We start from the raw sequence: 15,891 nt of genomic DNA, 5'->3' as shown, positions 1-15,891 counted from the left end.
TAACCCAAGGTACCACTGTATAGAAATAATTGTATATTATCTGCACATGATTAATCAGACTTTTTTTTATAAAAAAAACAAAAAACACCACCACCAATGCATAAGCAGCTTAGACCTCAATGGGCAAAAGGCTGTCCAATGCAGGCAAAGCTCAGCTGGATTGGAACTGCTCAGGTCTGTATAGAAATCTGTAACCTGAAGTGTTTGTAACCCAAGGTGTTTGTAACCTGAGGTACCACTGTATGTGCATTTTACCGGTAATATGTACACATATGCAAAATTCAGAGAAGTACAAAATTCAAATGTTAGCTGTTTCAGCTTTGGTTTTGGTTCAGGAAGTGAACATTTGGTTAATGTGAAGCAAACAAATGTCTCCTAATACCCACTTTGGGCCTTGTATAGGTGGTTCCATTACAAATATTGTAAGCATTGCCATTTATACAGTGCTTTGAGTGCTCAAAATGGCAATGCTTCAGTAATCTTTTCAACCAGGAACCTAATCCAGATTTTTGAAGAAGGGGTGGGATATGATGCCCTTTTTTATGCAATCAGTCATGCAAACACCACAGATTGATGGAAAGTGGGGTTGTATCAGTTTAGGGCTGTAAAATCTGAATAATCCCTTGAGAGAGATTTTACACTCTAGCCAGTTTCAGCACATTGCCCCTCGGCTGACAAAACAAACATATTGTGCACATGTTCAGCACAAGTTAACAACTGAAATCAAAACAGAGCTATGAATGAAAATCTTGTGCTGATCTTCCCCAAACAGTTTTAAGCTATTACTAGATTCAATAGCGGGTACACAGTGGATCAATATAAAAAGTTTAAAGCATATCTCTGTACCAGATTACCAAATCAAATACATTGCTTGGAAAGTGGTAATCCATTGCTTAGGTCTAGGTTTCACAACCCAAAATTAAGCAAAAATAACAAACAAAAAAAGCCCACTCATCTCACAGTAGTGTAACACAGAAGCAAAAATTGCCTAATGGCTCTTCCCCTTGGGATACTTTGCATTAATTAAAGCCAAAAAATAAATAAATTCAAGCACGGTGTATTTTGCGTACACACAAACTGGCTTGCCATTTCCAATGCTAACTTGGTTAATATTCAGGATTATTGACCACCTACATAGAATGCTCAAAATACATCACATACATTACCTTGTTGCTATCCCTGTAAGGTCAGTAATTATTACCACCCTCCCTCCCTCAGCATATTGCAGATAGGGATCTGGAGCCAAGGCAATGTCACTAATATTTGAACTGGATGCTGCCTGATTAGTAGCTCAGCCGCTCAGCAGCCAAATGCTTTTCCACTGACAGTTGCTTCTAAATGGGTCTTTCCAGCAAGTACAGCCACTGGTCTTCCCTGAAATAGGATGATGGACAGGAGAAAAGGGACAGCGACACAACCCACATCTCCCGGGCACATTCTAGTAATTAATTAAAAAGTTTTGGCCACATTTTATCCATGGCTTCCAGCACGATAGCATCTCCTCTCCTCCACCTGACAAAGAGCAGGAAGATTCAATGTGGCAGGTGGCAGCTGCAGGGAATTCCTTCACAAATTCCTTCCTTCCTTCACCAGACCAGCTGCCCCTCCCTAAATACCTCACTGCCAGGCTGCCTTGTATCTTGGTCCCAAGGCTCTGTTGCCATAGCAACTGCCAAGGCCTACCTGCACATCAGGGCCCATGGCTGCCTGCTTTCTTCTCCCCTAGAACCACTGGCCTCACTTGCAACCTAGCAACTGGGCTTTGTTTTCCAATGGTCCTATGTTAACTCCAATCCTATCGTCAAAGAGGGACTAAGCTGACTATTATTGTAGAACAGGCTTCCTCAACCTTGGCCCTCCAGATGTTTTTGGCCTACAACTCCCATGATCCCTAGCTAGCAGGACCAGTGGTCAGGGATGATGGGAATTGTAGTCTCAAAACATCTGGAGGGCCAAGGTTGAGAAAGCCTGTTGTAGAAGATACCAATGCCCAGATTGAAAGAAGCAAAGATGCTGCCTTTAGATTATACACACATTGCAAAAAAGAATAGTTATTTCAGATGTCAGTTTATTTACACATACCATCCAGGCCGTTGTGATGGTGGCTGTAGTTTCTCTTCCCCAAAATACTTAACGATGAGTGGCCAGGCGGGGCGAGCAACCTCTTTGCCATTGAACTCTGAAGGCTTGGTGTTGACTTGATTATATTAGGCTTCATGGCAGGATGAATCTCTGTGATTTGGCGGGGGGGGGACACAACAAAAAATATATTGCTGAAATTATTTCAAATCATCATCATCTCAGCGGTATGCTTCCGATTTTCCTACTTCAGGATCTAAAACCTTAGAGATGTTGTAACACTACCCCACATAAAAAAGAACAGGAAAATGCTCCTTCAGTTACTTGACCGTAACTGTTGCTGTGAAGGGAGCAGGAGAGAAAAGTGATTTAAGCTGTGTAAAATCTAGTTGAAATGGCACACCACTGACAATCTGGGGTTGCTGCTGTTTAAAAGCTTTTTTTAAAAGCATATTGCTTCCCAGCATGCAGATATTTTGGAAAATGTGCACCAGCTTTAAATAGATGTTTACAGGATTTCCCTTTATCAGCCTGGCACACTGATGGTAGAATTAACTGCATTGATCATCTCATTGTTCAACAGCACAAGGCTTGCTTACCTGTTACGTTGAACACAGGTATGCATGTAGTAAATAAGCACATTTGGGGCAAAAAAATAGATGTGATATTTGTCACATAATTTGGCCTAGTGTGCTTAACTTAACTGAGGGGTGGGGATGGGAATAGCTGGGATGAGATAAGCCAGATAAGCAACAGAGCATGTGTTTATATGTGTGTGTGTATACAGCACAGGGTATATTGTTTAGTTCTTTGCCTCTTCCACTTTTCCAATCAGTGTGTTGTGTCTGGCAGCTTCCTTAAACAATTTCCAATGTATGCTGAAGAAGAAGCACTTTTCCCTAGCCTTTGACACCTGAGATATGTTTTCTTCACCCACCCTATTCCCGTGACGGCCATTTGCTTTAAACCATTTTTAATATTAAATTTTAAATTGTTGAGACCTGGTGGTGGAAGGCAGGTAAGAAATATAATCATCATCCCACTCCCCACACCTGTGGCAAATGAAAGTTTTTCTGTTATTTCACATAGCAGATACAGAAAAGGGCAATTCTATTCAAGATTGGTGTGTGTGTGTTAAAGCCCTCATTCCCTATGCCACAGTCAGTCAGTTATTTATTTTTGAAATACCAATGATTCAGCAACAAACAACACACAATGAACTATCATGTCTATAAACTGGCCCTGAGAAGAAAGGTTCCGTTAAAAAAATTATTCCTTATGTCCTTGCTATCAACATGCCACCAGAAACCTAATATACAGCTATTCAATTAATCTCAACTGCACACTGAAACATGCCTATTATGTTTGAAAGACCTCTGACAGGACTTTTGATAGGACATGAGGCAGCCTGTCCCATTTTGTTGCCTGCCTGAGGTGAAATGGAAAGGTGTTGCCTTACCAGGATTGTGCAGCTGCACATTACAGGTTCCAGCAAGATCGTGCGAGGGATCTGAAAGATCTCACCAGAACCCAGAAGCCACATCCACTTCTCCTTGCTTCTCTGGTGGCGGTGGGCAGGATACCCCTGGCCCTGGGGTAAGTGAGGAGAAGCAGTGGCAGGTACAAGTTCTCAGGCGAGCTCCACAAGATCTCAAGAGATCTCCCTGGAAGCCACTGCCACTTCTCTGGCTGTGGCAGGAGAGGCGCCAACCCTTGGCATTCTACCACCCAAGGCGGCTGCTTCAGTCTGCCTTATGGGTGGGCTGGTCCTGGATAGGACATTTAAACACTCATTTTATGACTTACGACTCATTTCGCTAAACAAGAACTCACCCAAGTATCCAATGATACATGATAATGATTTCCGAGTACTTTTAATCTTCAAAGGATTTCCAACAAATTCACAATGTCTGTCAGCATCTAGGGATCGAAAACAGAATGTTATTTTAAGACGGAGTAGGGTAGGATGAAGAACCAATGACAGCCACAGCTTTCCAAAGCTTGTCAAGGGTCCCATTGATGAGAAGATCAATAACGGCTGACAGGTTTTCCTGGAAGAAGACAGCACTGGTGCCATTGCAAGGATTTCACTCTCCTATGTGCATCTGCATGATAGGCAGCCAGACATCTGCACTATACATTTAAAGCACTATGATACCATGTCACAGATTCCCTCAAAGAAAGCTGGGAGCTATCGTTTGTTGAGGGTGCTGAGAGTTGTTGGAGACCCTTATTCTCCTCCTCACAAAGCTACAATTCTCAGAGTGGTTTAATAATCAATCCTCTTTTCCAGGGAACTCTGGTTAGGGTTCATAATTGTGTGTCCCCAGCACCACCTTCTGAAGACACGCATGCAAGGTGGTCTGGAATAAATGTACTTCCTGAGCTGGGCTCAAATGGGTTATCCAGAAGGACACCATTGTTGAGAGAGACACTGAGAGAACCAGAACGAACAGGGAACTGGAAGGCTTCTGCTATGTGTTTGTAGCACACTAAACCAGAAAGGAATTAATTTCACTTGCTCACCAGAACTGTAGCTGTATTGATTTGTTATGTCTTTTTAAATTCTCTGAGAATAATCCCATCAAACTCAGTAGAGCTTGTTTTTGAGAAGACATACATAGGACTGAGGTAGCTATGGTGAAAATTGAAGTAAGGTGATCTTTATTCCAGGATTAGTTAATTCAGAATACTCTTGTCTGTGGCTCTACCCATTGTTGGCTCTGAGAGAATGTGTCCCTCAGCAGACAAAACTGCCCATTCTGCTCTAGACCAGTGTTCTTTGACCTTAGATCCCCAGGTGTTGGTGGACTACAACTCCCATCATCTGCAACCATTGGCTAAACTCTTTGGGGAAGGTGGGGGGTATAGTCCAAGAACATATGGACATCCAAGGTTGGAGAACACTGCTCTGGACCATAATTTAGAATCCTGCAGTTCAGTAGCAGAGGTTCATGGGTATCTCAGCAGACATGTCAGCAATCAGGGGTTCAGTGTGGTCAGGACATCCATTTAATCAAGTGACCAGAGCACCCAGACCTACTCATGAGCAGGAGTTCACATTTGGGGCTTTCACAGATTCTCAGAATTGTAGAGTTGAAAAGGACCACAAGGGTCCTTTAGTCCAACACTCTGCAATGCAGGAATCATTCGCCCAATGTGGGGCTCAAACCCACGACCCTGAAATTAAGAGTCTAGTGCTCTTACCAACTGGTTAGTGAAAGAAAAAGAAACAGCGCCACTCCTCACTCTACAAACTTACGCCCTTCCGTGATCCATGTGAGCATTGGGCTCTAGTAGTTGCTATTTTTAAAATTAAACCTGTCACATTGTACTACTTGAAAACAAAACTAAAAACACCTTGTAGGACAATGACTGCATAACAAAGACAAACTGTAAAGACGATTTGGAAATAAAAATAAAATGTATAATGTTATAGCAAGCATAAAGCACAGCATATGTACCAATAAACTGGAAGTCTGTTGGATGCAAGACTGGGGCAATGGAGTGAAGGAGCAGATACATCCATTGAAGTCCTCTCTGGCTCAGCAGCATTGGAATCCAAGCCTAGCCTATGTGGAAAAGCTGCACCATTCAAGGGTCTTTGTAGAATGGGGCAGGCCTGTTCACAAGTCCTTACTCAGAGAGTTGCACAAATGTGACCTGATTTTCCTCTACAGTAAGTTACCATTTTACTTGCCTACAGTTCTCTCATAAGAGCCGTCATGGTGTGTTGGCTATAGCAGGGGTAGGGAACCTTTGGCCTGCCAGATGTTGCTGAACTACAACTCCCATCAGCCCCAGCAAGCATGGCCAATGGCAATGGATGATGGGAGTTGTCATTCAAGGATTCCTCACCCCTGGGTTAAAGTGAGGGAGTAACCAACCAAGCATGAGTTTGACCAAACTGCGGGAGGCAGTGGAAGACAGAAGTGCCTGGCGCGCTCTGGTCCATGGGGTCACGAGGAGTCGGACACAACTAAATGACTAAACAACAACAACAAACCACCCAAACCCAGGCACATGAATAGTTGTTGTCCTCCGTTTGCGGACAGAGAAAATGGTGGACCTTTTCACTGAATTTTTCTCTCATGAGGGGAAATTCTCCAACAATTTCTCAGAGGTAGGACTCATTGCAGTAGCCCACCTCCCCTGCCCCCAAAGTGTGTGTCTATGTATGCATGCACTGCTGCTTCTGAAAGTGAAAGCTGTGGCAACTGTATTGGTTGCCAGGCTGTGTGAAGTACTGTCTTTTGACTGTCCTGAATCGTCCAGCATTCAGCTTCAATGGAAGTCCACGTTTTCTAGTGCTGTGAGGGGGGGAAACCTCTCCCTGTTCACTTTATCCACACCACATGTAATGTTCTACACTCTCAACACATGACTTCTACACTAAAAAGTACCAAATGTCTGCAAGCTTTCACCACAGGGGAGTTGCTCCATCCCTTGATTATTTTGGCTGTGCTTTTCTGAAGGTTTCCCAGCTCTACGTTATTTGTTTTGAGGTGATCAACCAGAACTGTACCTTATAAAAGTGCTCATCAGCTGATTCACAGCCTCCTGAGAAAAGGTTCAGGTGGAATAAAAGAAAACAAAGCAAAAAGGCAGGCAATTATCTCCAGTGCTCCATAATTAGCTGTCACCTGAATTGAAAAACAATGGTGTTTGAATCTCATCATACTCTCATTAATGAGGATCTGTCATGGAACCAAAACAGGAAGAATTCATAATGATGCTATTTTTACAACTCACACGTATTTATTTGATACACTTATATCCCACCTTTCCTCCAGGTTAGCTAAATATGGCATGGATGGTTCGGACCCCCGCCGTTTTAGTCTCACAACAAACTTATGAGGTAGGCTAGACTGGGAAATGGTGACTGGCCAAGCCACTTCATGTCTGAGTGAAAATTAGAAACGGGGGTCTCCTGGCTCCTCATCTGACACTTTCTAACCATTGGACCACACTGGCTTACTGTGCATGTTGACTCAGCAGAAAATCCTATCAAATTCAATTCTCAAGTGAGTCTGCGTAGGATTGCAGCCTTTCCTGACCTAGTTATTCTGCTGTCCGTGTAGAAAAAGGCACCAGCCTTGCACTGCCCTACATTCCACACAAACCAAGTTACCTCAGGTTGAAAGGCTGAAATAAAGGCTGCATTTGTTTGAACGGCATTGGATAGGGATTAGTAAGGAAGGCATGCCTGTTTTTTATGCCTCTCATGCATAATCTCTGCACAGGAGCCCATTCCTGCAAATATCTCCCCTTGTACAATGGGACTTCCTTCCCTTTTCCCAACTCCATCCCCTAATTTTTTCTGAGGGTTGAGGGGAACCCTCAGACAGATTTAGGGTAGAACAGGGGAAAGGAGAGGGATATAATGTTCCACTATGCAAAGAGAAATCTTTGTGCTGACAGAGCATTTTAGGTACTGCATGTGTAATAGAGTGTATTCATATTAGATTAGATATGAAAGTTCTTCAGGTCTGAACTTTCAAGATCAACTATATGGCTTCAATGGAACGAGATAACCCTCTGTCTTTCAAAACTTGAGCAAAGATCATTTGGCCCTTTAAAATCCCAGAAGCCATCCTAGAGGAGTTTCAAAATCCAATCCTTTCCCCTTTGCTCAGTCCAAATTGTAAGTATGAAAGTACTATAGAACCTTCATTCTCTTTCTCCCCCTGTTAGAAGTGTATGTTAAACAGAAGATAATACTTTATAGCACTGGAGAATCAACACCTCAACAAGTCAGACTACAGCAGAAGAGCTTGAATAAAATTCCAAAATACTGAGTTCTTTCAAAAGAACCAAAATTGAACCTGAGAACATTTCTAATTCAAATAACTATGCAATGAAACAATGGAGGATGTTGCTGTATAAGGAATGTGTATATTGCAAGATTTATTAGTTTAATTTTCAGGAACAGCCCCTTTTATTATGCTTTCAGTGAACAAAAGAATTCAAAACCAACTAGGCATTTTAAACTTTGCTCACGTATTTTATTTTATGTAATCCTATCTCCACACACTTCCCACATAAATCCACTAACCCTTTTAAAATACAACTTAATGCCATAGCATCACAAAGACCAAAAATTCATCTGGCTTTGCCTCAGCAGAAACGTAAAAGCCGAAGTGCAAGATATAAATTCCCTATTTCATTAATCCAGCATGGAAAACAATAGCAGAGGCCAAAAATATGCTGGAAGAAATAATGGCTTATCTGAACCTGCACAACTTCCAAAGGTGTAATTTTATAGGGCATGGTGCAAGTCAATATGAGAAATAAAAGTTTCAGGACGCCTATTACAAAAAGAATGCTTGCATGCATTCATATGGTTATTATGGGTGAGTTTTTATACTAAAACGTACTGACACACAAATAAAACTGGCATGAATATGGAGTTTTTAATTTTTGCCAAGGACTGCAATGTCACATGAAATATCGCCTAACCCATTTCGATCACCTGGGGAAATTCTATGGATGGCACCACAGAATATCACAGGACAGTGACCCGAAAATTGGCATTTTCTGCTTTTGCCCCTGAATCAGTGTTTCTGTAACTTGGGCCTCCAGTTGTGGTTGGACTACAATTTCCATCATCCCTGGTAGCTAGGGAAGATGGTATTTGTAGTCCAACAACAGCTGGAGACCCAAATTAGAGAACCACTGTTAGACAATGGACTATTCCGCCCTCTGCTGTATATGAAGCAGCAGCCATCAGTTGCTTCAGACATATTGTAAAAATGGAAAGCTTTTTTGCCCAGCTCCCTCTGATCCTTAAGACAAGACCCTGTTTTCTATGCTTGAATCCCGATATTTTGTTTGCTTTGCTTTTCTCCGATATGCTACTCCTTGTTAATATACTGCTGTTGGTTGGTTTTGGGTTGTATTTTTGTATTAAAGCTATGGTGTAGCACTTAGAATTTTATACATGTTTTGCAATAAAATATACATCATAAAACAAATATGAGGAATGTGCAATCTAGGGTGTGCGCACACACAGAATGTGAGACAAATTAATTCCAAATGAGCGGGGATACTTGGCTAGCTGTATGCTTGCAGTCTCTGCTCTTTCTCTTCCCATTCTTTTAGAAGTAATCCCACTTCAGCCCAAATTCAGGACTGATTGAAGTTAGTTCAAATTCACAAAACCTTCACCAAAAAACACAAACTTTGCTTAAATTCTCCGCTTATAATGGCTGGAGCTCCTGAAATGCATTCAACCCATAAAAACTATGAGCAGGTGCCAACCCTCAGTACGTTTTATTATAAAGCTTACGACGTCTTTCACATGTTCTTCCTTTTACCTAACTCCTGCACTTTTTTCCATTCTGTTCCATTTCCAGTCTCACACTAAGTGGGGTTCCATTAGGATTATTTTTTATGGAGAGGGAATTGCTCTTGTAACTACTTGGAGCATGCAAGATGTGGGTGTGGCAAATCATTGAGAGTTATTGTTGAGTCAGAAATGAAATAGCCCAGCACGACTGTAGTTTCCCTGGAAATGTATAACTAATTTTAAAAGTTCTAACCCCTAATAGTTGAATACTAAAATGAACTTTCTCCAGCAGAACAATGGTGAGCTTGCTCTGGCAATTCTAATCTAGCCACATGCGTTTTCCCTCCATTATTTTCTTTTGAAATGTCATTGTTCATTTCTACCAGCGATTACAGTTAAGAGCCCAGCAACAGAAAACAAACATGGCAGAAAGAACTCCCTAGAACCATGTTCAGAATTATGAAATTTTCCTTAAATCTAACTAAGCCCTGGTCCTAATAACACTTGCCTTCAGTTTCAATGTAGGATGAAGAGACATGCAATGATTTTTAGAGAAAAGGGGCCCCGCTGGAAACTCTGTCCACCATGCTCGGTCCCAACATACCTTTTCTTCCCCTAGCTGAGGGTGGAAGGGAGTGGGTGCAAATTGCTGTGCAATTTGGAAGAACAAGCAGCTGGGCAGAGTGCTGATTGGCTGGACCTTCTGTGATGTCACCAAAAGACTCCACACACTATCTGTGGAGGCAGCCTTGCACTTTAAAAAAATTACATTTAAATCTAATGCAATGAGCAAATGTTTCATGCAATGCTTAATGGACAACCTGCTGAAGGTATTTCTGGCATACAGAATTGCCACTTTATTTAAGAAGCAAAGAGGAAGCTGGGCTTGCACCACAGCTGAATAATTGCCTGGTGAAATTTTTTTTGCACTATGTCTGTCTTCACTTCACATTTGCACTACATCAGTCTCCACACTGAATTTCTTACTTTCATGTATTTTTATAAAAGCAGTTACCAACCTCCTACCCAAGACATGCGCTGTCTACTTCTGCTCACACAACACAGGGGTACCTAATTTTCACCAATCTCCTACTCATTGCAAATGCCTAGCATCACCTGGCTTTGCAGAAAGCTCTCCTGAGACTTGAGGGAGCCTTTTGAACAATATGGGATAGGCTGCAGTAGAGTACAAAGATGGGCAAAATTTAGGTGCTTTGCCTTACGTGAATGGAAGCATTTTCTATTAGTGCAAAGCTATCACTGGCTACAACCCCTATATACTTAATCAGTATACAGGGAATGGGCAGATCAGTCCTAACCCTTGACCTGCTTTGCTACAGGGGGACAGGATACGGAAGAGGTCTCCCTCCACTGGAGTCTGCTGGGCTGCACTGGTTGAGGGGTCTCAGAGCTGACATAAGCAAGGAGAAGATGCAGCTGGGCTAATCAGGAATGCACTAAGGCAGTCCAGCTATTAGCAATGGGTCTCTTCATTGCACTGGCCTGGAGCTGGAGTGGCAAAAATCATGGCTAACACACACACACACACACACACACACACACACACACACCCCTTCCACCCTGGCCAGCGTGAGCAGCAGTTTTGGAGGTGGCATCACTGCCCCTTTTCCATTCACCTCCACTGCACAGGCATCAAAATGACAATCCTTCTTCTACACCCTTTAAAAAAAGTTGCAGCAACATGTTACACCGTATAACAGCTTTACATCCAGCTCTTGTGTGTATGTGTAATTATTTCCACTGGGAGCTTCTTCCCTCGCTAGTCCCAGCCCTTTAATTTGTTCACATTCCTTTTATTTATCTCCCTGTGCTTTCCATCTTATTCTGCTAAGAAGATTACTGTTCTTTAGCATCACTCTCAAGTTCATTCCTCAGCATGGCACGTCTATTAACAGTCTCAGGGAAGCTCCCTGGTGAATTGAAGGGACACAGGTGTGTAAATAAAGGTGATGGCATTACTTGTGGGCTTGAAAAGTTTCTTTTTGCCCCCAGGCCTGAGAGATCATGCTCATCGTCCATTTCTTAAGAGTGCATCTTTGCACCGTGATTACTCGAAGATCTACAGAAGATAATAGAATCAAAGAATTATATTTGGGACCACAAGGGTTATCTAGTACAACCCCCTACAATCCAGGAATCTGAGCTCAGTGGTACCACAAGTACCTCAACTACAAAGCTTCTCACGCTCAAATATTGGGAATTTCTGAAAAAGGCAGGTGATGTGAAAGACATCTGCAGGAAACATTGATAACAGAGACATTACTAGGCTACATGGAGCATTAGCCTGAAGTTAGACCACTTAATTTCACTGGTCTCATGCTAAAAGCTGAGTCACATGCAGCAAACTAGGTCTGCATATAATATAGGTTTTTACGCCTGCCCTAACAGCACACTACTTTGTCCCTAAAAATTTAAAATCCTGCAAATAATAGATAAATGAACATTATTACCATCACCACTGCTGGGCAGAGTCCACTGAGCCTCTCTGCATACAAACCTCAATGCAATGATGGGAGCTGCACATTAAGTTGGTATAACAAAGCATGCAAATTGAACTCATGTGTGCAAAACAAGCACACAGTTCACTTTCTCAGAATCCAGTATCTTGGCGTTAAGTTTCTTCTCTTAATGTAATCTGTGTTTTTTAATCATACGAATCTGAATGGAACATTCATGAAACTATATCATGTGTTATCTATTCTGTGTACAAGGAAGCATAATAAAAATGAAAGGGAAATGATGTTCATCTTTTATCTCCAACAGGAGATTTGAGGTCTAAAACAAAATCAAGTTGTAACAGGATGAATTAATATTGTATAATAAAACTCAACAGCCTAGCATGCGTCATCAAGCCTCTCAATGCTTGACAGTTATTTCAAAGTGTTGTTGCAATGCACATTCATTTGTGCATCCATTGTATGAAAAATTAGGGCATGAGCCTGTTAGGTGCCACTACGTCAAGCCTGCGGAGAAATGGATACAATTACAACTCTGCTAAAATACACATTTTTCCCTTGTGGAATTAGCTAGCAAAAACTGTGAGTCACAGATGTACACAGTACACATTTTGTTTTCAGACACACTACTGTTGGTAGCAATTCATCTAAAAATATTAGGTGGCATTTATTAGGTGATACCTAGCAGTACAGTTCTAATGTTCCTGCCAAGTCATGATTGCTATATTCTACCACCAGCTTCAGTGGCAATATGTTTGTGCATTACCAGAAGCTGGGGAACAACAGCTGGAGAGGCCTAGGGGTCCTTCTGTCCCACCTGGAAACATACTAGAGGCCACTATGTGAAACAGGATGCTGGACTAGATATTGCTCTTGGATCAAACCCAGCAGGGCTCTTCTTATATATAAATAGGCTATTCTCAAAGGTGATACGACTTTCTATTACATTAACAGTCTCCAGATCCAAGCACTGACAAGCTCCGGATTACGCTTAGAGTCCATCAAGCAATCATTTGATTTCAATATAGCTTATGCAGGGTTAATGCGCTCGCAGCTATGGACTGGCAGAGGAAAAATCCCCCTTTGCAGGTACTCGGAATGCAAATCATGCAAGCAAACAGACTGCAAAAGGGTTTGCATGAAGTGCCAAGCAGCTGACCAAAGTGACCTACTGATAGCATCAGCAGGCTGACTGGCGCTTACCCAACACCTCCAAAGGGGTATGCACCAAACGCCAATCAGTAATTGACGCTGAGAGCAACCCCAATGAGGAACTTCCTAGTGCAGCTGAACCTGGTGGGGCTATCCGTGAGCCCCACTTGCCAAGGAAGAATTGGGAGCACACTATTAAGCCACATCTTTCCTGTGACATACCCGAGGTTGCATATGGCACCAGGTGTGTCGCTGGTGGGCATGATTTTGGGGGAAATGACTTCATGGGCCAAATATGGGCTCCGGGGGGGGGGTCTAATGAGGCTTGCAGGCCAGAGGTGCCCCACCACTGTGCCAGCTCCCCTGAGATGAACGCAGGCTGTATTGTTAGCAGCGTTTGTGGTCTGAATCTTTTTACTGTGGATCTCTGTCCACTATCATGTACTGAAACAACTTCTGCTGTGCTGAGCATTCAGGTCCAGGGGATCTTTGACCATGCAAAAGAAAAAGAAAAAAAGGGGGGAGACTGCTGTATGAAAAAACTGAACCCTATTCATAGCAAGGGAGGAGGGCGCTCCATACTCACATTCACAATGTGGAGTTCCCTTAAAATGAATGTGTTCACCTTCTGCCCCTGCAATGCGTCTTGTGTTTTGTATGCTCAAGGAGCCACTGGGCTGCAGTGCTTAACCCAGCTGATCACAGCATCCCCTTCCACCAAAGCCAATCAACAGGAAGGCTTAGCTGGGAGCTGTATCTGTGTGCTGGAAGAGACTCTCCTATTCTAAAATATACCACTTTCATTTTTAGAGCAATAGTAAAATCCAACATTGATGAGATGTACTTTTTCCCCCTACAGAGAAGCACTTCTCATTTTGACATAAGATGAATATGCAAACAGGTGAAAGTGTGGAAGGAATGCATTGTGAAAACAAAAGCTCAATTCAGATGAAAACAAGGGAGAAGTGGTAAAACAATGCAGAAAACAGCAATAAAAATGTTTCCTTTCAAAGGAAATGTTCAATAAGCAAAACAACACTGTTGATTTACTTTGCTTGAATCAAGTCTCCTTCTCAACTTTGCAAGAAGAAGAAACCTTCCTCTTTGGTTGTGAAAAATAAGTTCTGAATCATTTTAATCTGGTGAGATAAATTGAGGACCGTAGACCTACAGCTCTGCCTGGTGGTGAATCATATCTGGTTAGGGCAAAATTACAGACTAGGCATTTGCTGCTGAAAACAGCACCCCTTGGTCTCTCTTACACAGTAGTGTGTGCTCTCAACTTTATCATACCTTGTCATCATTTTAACCCAGCCAATGATTTGGACTTCGGGAATAGGGAGACAAAGCAGATGTCAAAACAGTGGTCCTACACATTACAAGGGAAACAAGGATGGGGCCAACATTGGGATACCATTGTTGGCTGCAGTCCCATGTCTCTTTCAGCTCCATCCTTGCATAGGTCAATTGCCTATGGTTGCACTGATATCACTGGCTTTGTCGTGGCTAATATGCATTTAGGACAGCTTATAATTGAGTCCTCCTTAAGTTTGTCCTAATAGAAACCTCATTTACACTGAAGTCTCTCTATAAAAGTTGGTTTTGTGCATGACCCTATGCTGCCCCAGTGAAATGCTGCCATGAACTGGAATGCTGCACCTTTCAACAAGCCTTTGCTTTCAAACCTGTGACCCCTTCATTATTTCACTATCTATGCACCATATTGGTTCACGTTATGGCAAAAATATGGTTCATGTTTTATGAGACTGGGTGCCTGTTTTCCACCAGATACATTAAATGTGGAGAGGTTAAAGGAAGCATGTATGATAGCACACAAAGCTATAATTGGGTCAATGTCTGCATTTGACGCCTCCTTTATTATTCAGTAAGTACTAAGCTTTCTATAAACTTACAGTATTTTCTTTGTTCTTTGGTGACAAGCAAGACAAATGAAAATAAAGTTTCCTTTAAATAAAATAACACAAAGGGGCTATAGACAGAAATGTGTTTATTGCAAAAGAAACAAACAAACGAAAAAAAGACGACAGAAAGTGGTTGGAATAATGACACATTGAACTAAGAATTTAGAAACATCTTACATTCTGCCCTAATGGCAGCACAGTTAATAAGGACAAACGGTCTTCTTGCAGCTCGCTTCAACTGTAGAGTGTTTCTGCAGACCTGGCGGGCAAGTTTAGTCAAGTATGTCGTATGGAGGAAGAACGACTGGCGTGTCTTCACGGCAGATTTTGGACTGCCTGTGTTCCGGACTGGTATTCCCTGCGTTGCTTGTCGAGACATGTGTGTTCTAACACATGCTTCCTGTAAGAGGGGGAGGGGGGAAGAATCAAAATGCAAACTAAAAGTCTTACTTCTGAGATATTCCCTTTCATTAATGTACTGTTTTCTTATATGTGGCTATAATATAACATGGCTTATTCTGAGTCAGGCCATTGGTCCATCTAGGGGGTAGCACATTGACTGGCAATGGCTCTCCAGAATTACAGACATGGAGCATTTTTGCCCCCATTGGAGATGCTGAGGATGGAAGCCAGAACTTGCTGCATGGAAAGCAGATGCTCTTACACTGAGTTACGCCCTTTCCCTAACTTTGCAAAATCCAAGCTAGGGAAGAATTCCAATCTCCTCTCCCTCCATCCCCACAAGTGCTCCTCGCCCACTGAATTGCAACACAGTAAATCTTGGGAATTCTACATTTCCCATCAGCCTCCTGGACAAACCTCCCTCCTCTTCCCTCTCACCGTTTCTCCCAAATCATCACCACTTGGCAAGGAAGGAAAGGGAAAGTGGGGGGTTGGAGTTGGTAGGGCAGTGTTTGAGCAGTGAGGAGTGCTGAGACAAGGGTCATTTTCCTTAGCACAGGATCAGGTCAAA

At 42.4% G+C, this 15,891-nt stretch overlaps 1 protein-coding gene across 5 annotated transcripts in view; it reads right to left on the bottom strand.

Annotated features, from left to right (window-relative positions):
* The window catches only part of MTA3 (metastasis associated 1 family member 3), a 114,696-nt gene that overhangs the window by 35,983 nt on the left and 62,822 nt on the right, over positions 1-15,891 (bottom strand). For all 5 annotated transcript variants that reach the window (XM_081854695.1, XM_081854696.1, XM_081854699.1 and 2 more), the window contains exons 14-16: positions 15,096-15,318; positions 3,913-3,999; positions 2,083-2,232 (exon numbers count right to left, since the gene is read on the bottom strand). In XM_081854695.1, the coding sequence (XP_081710821.1) occupies positions 2,083-2,232; positions 3,913-3,999; positions 15,096-15,318 (460 nt within the window). The remainder of the gene's footprint in view (positions 1-2,082; positions 2,233-3,912; positions 4,000-15,095; positions 15,319-15,891) is intronic.

This window comes from Podarcis erhardii (genome assembly GCF_964252035.2).
Source record: "Podarcis erhardii genome assembly, chromosome: 3".
NCBI lineage: Eukaryota > Metazoa > Chordata > Lepidosauria > Squamata > Lacertidae > Podarcis > Podarcis erhardii.
The sequence above is the reverse complement of the archived record's forward strand: the minus strand, read 5'-3'. Positions and strand labels throughout refer to the sequence as shown.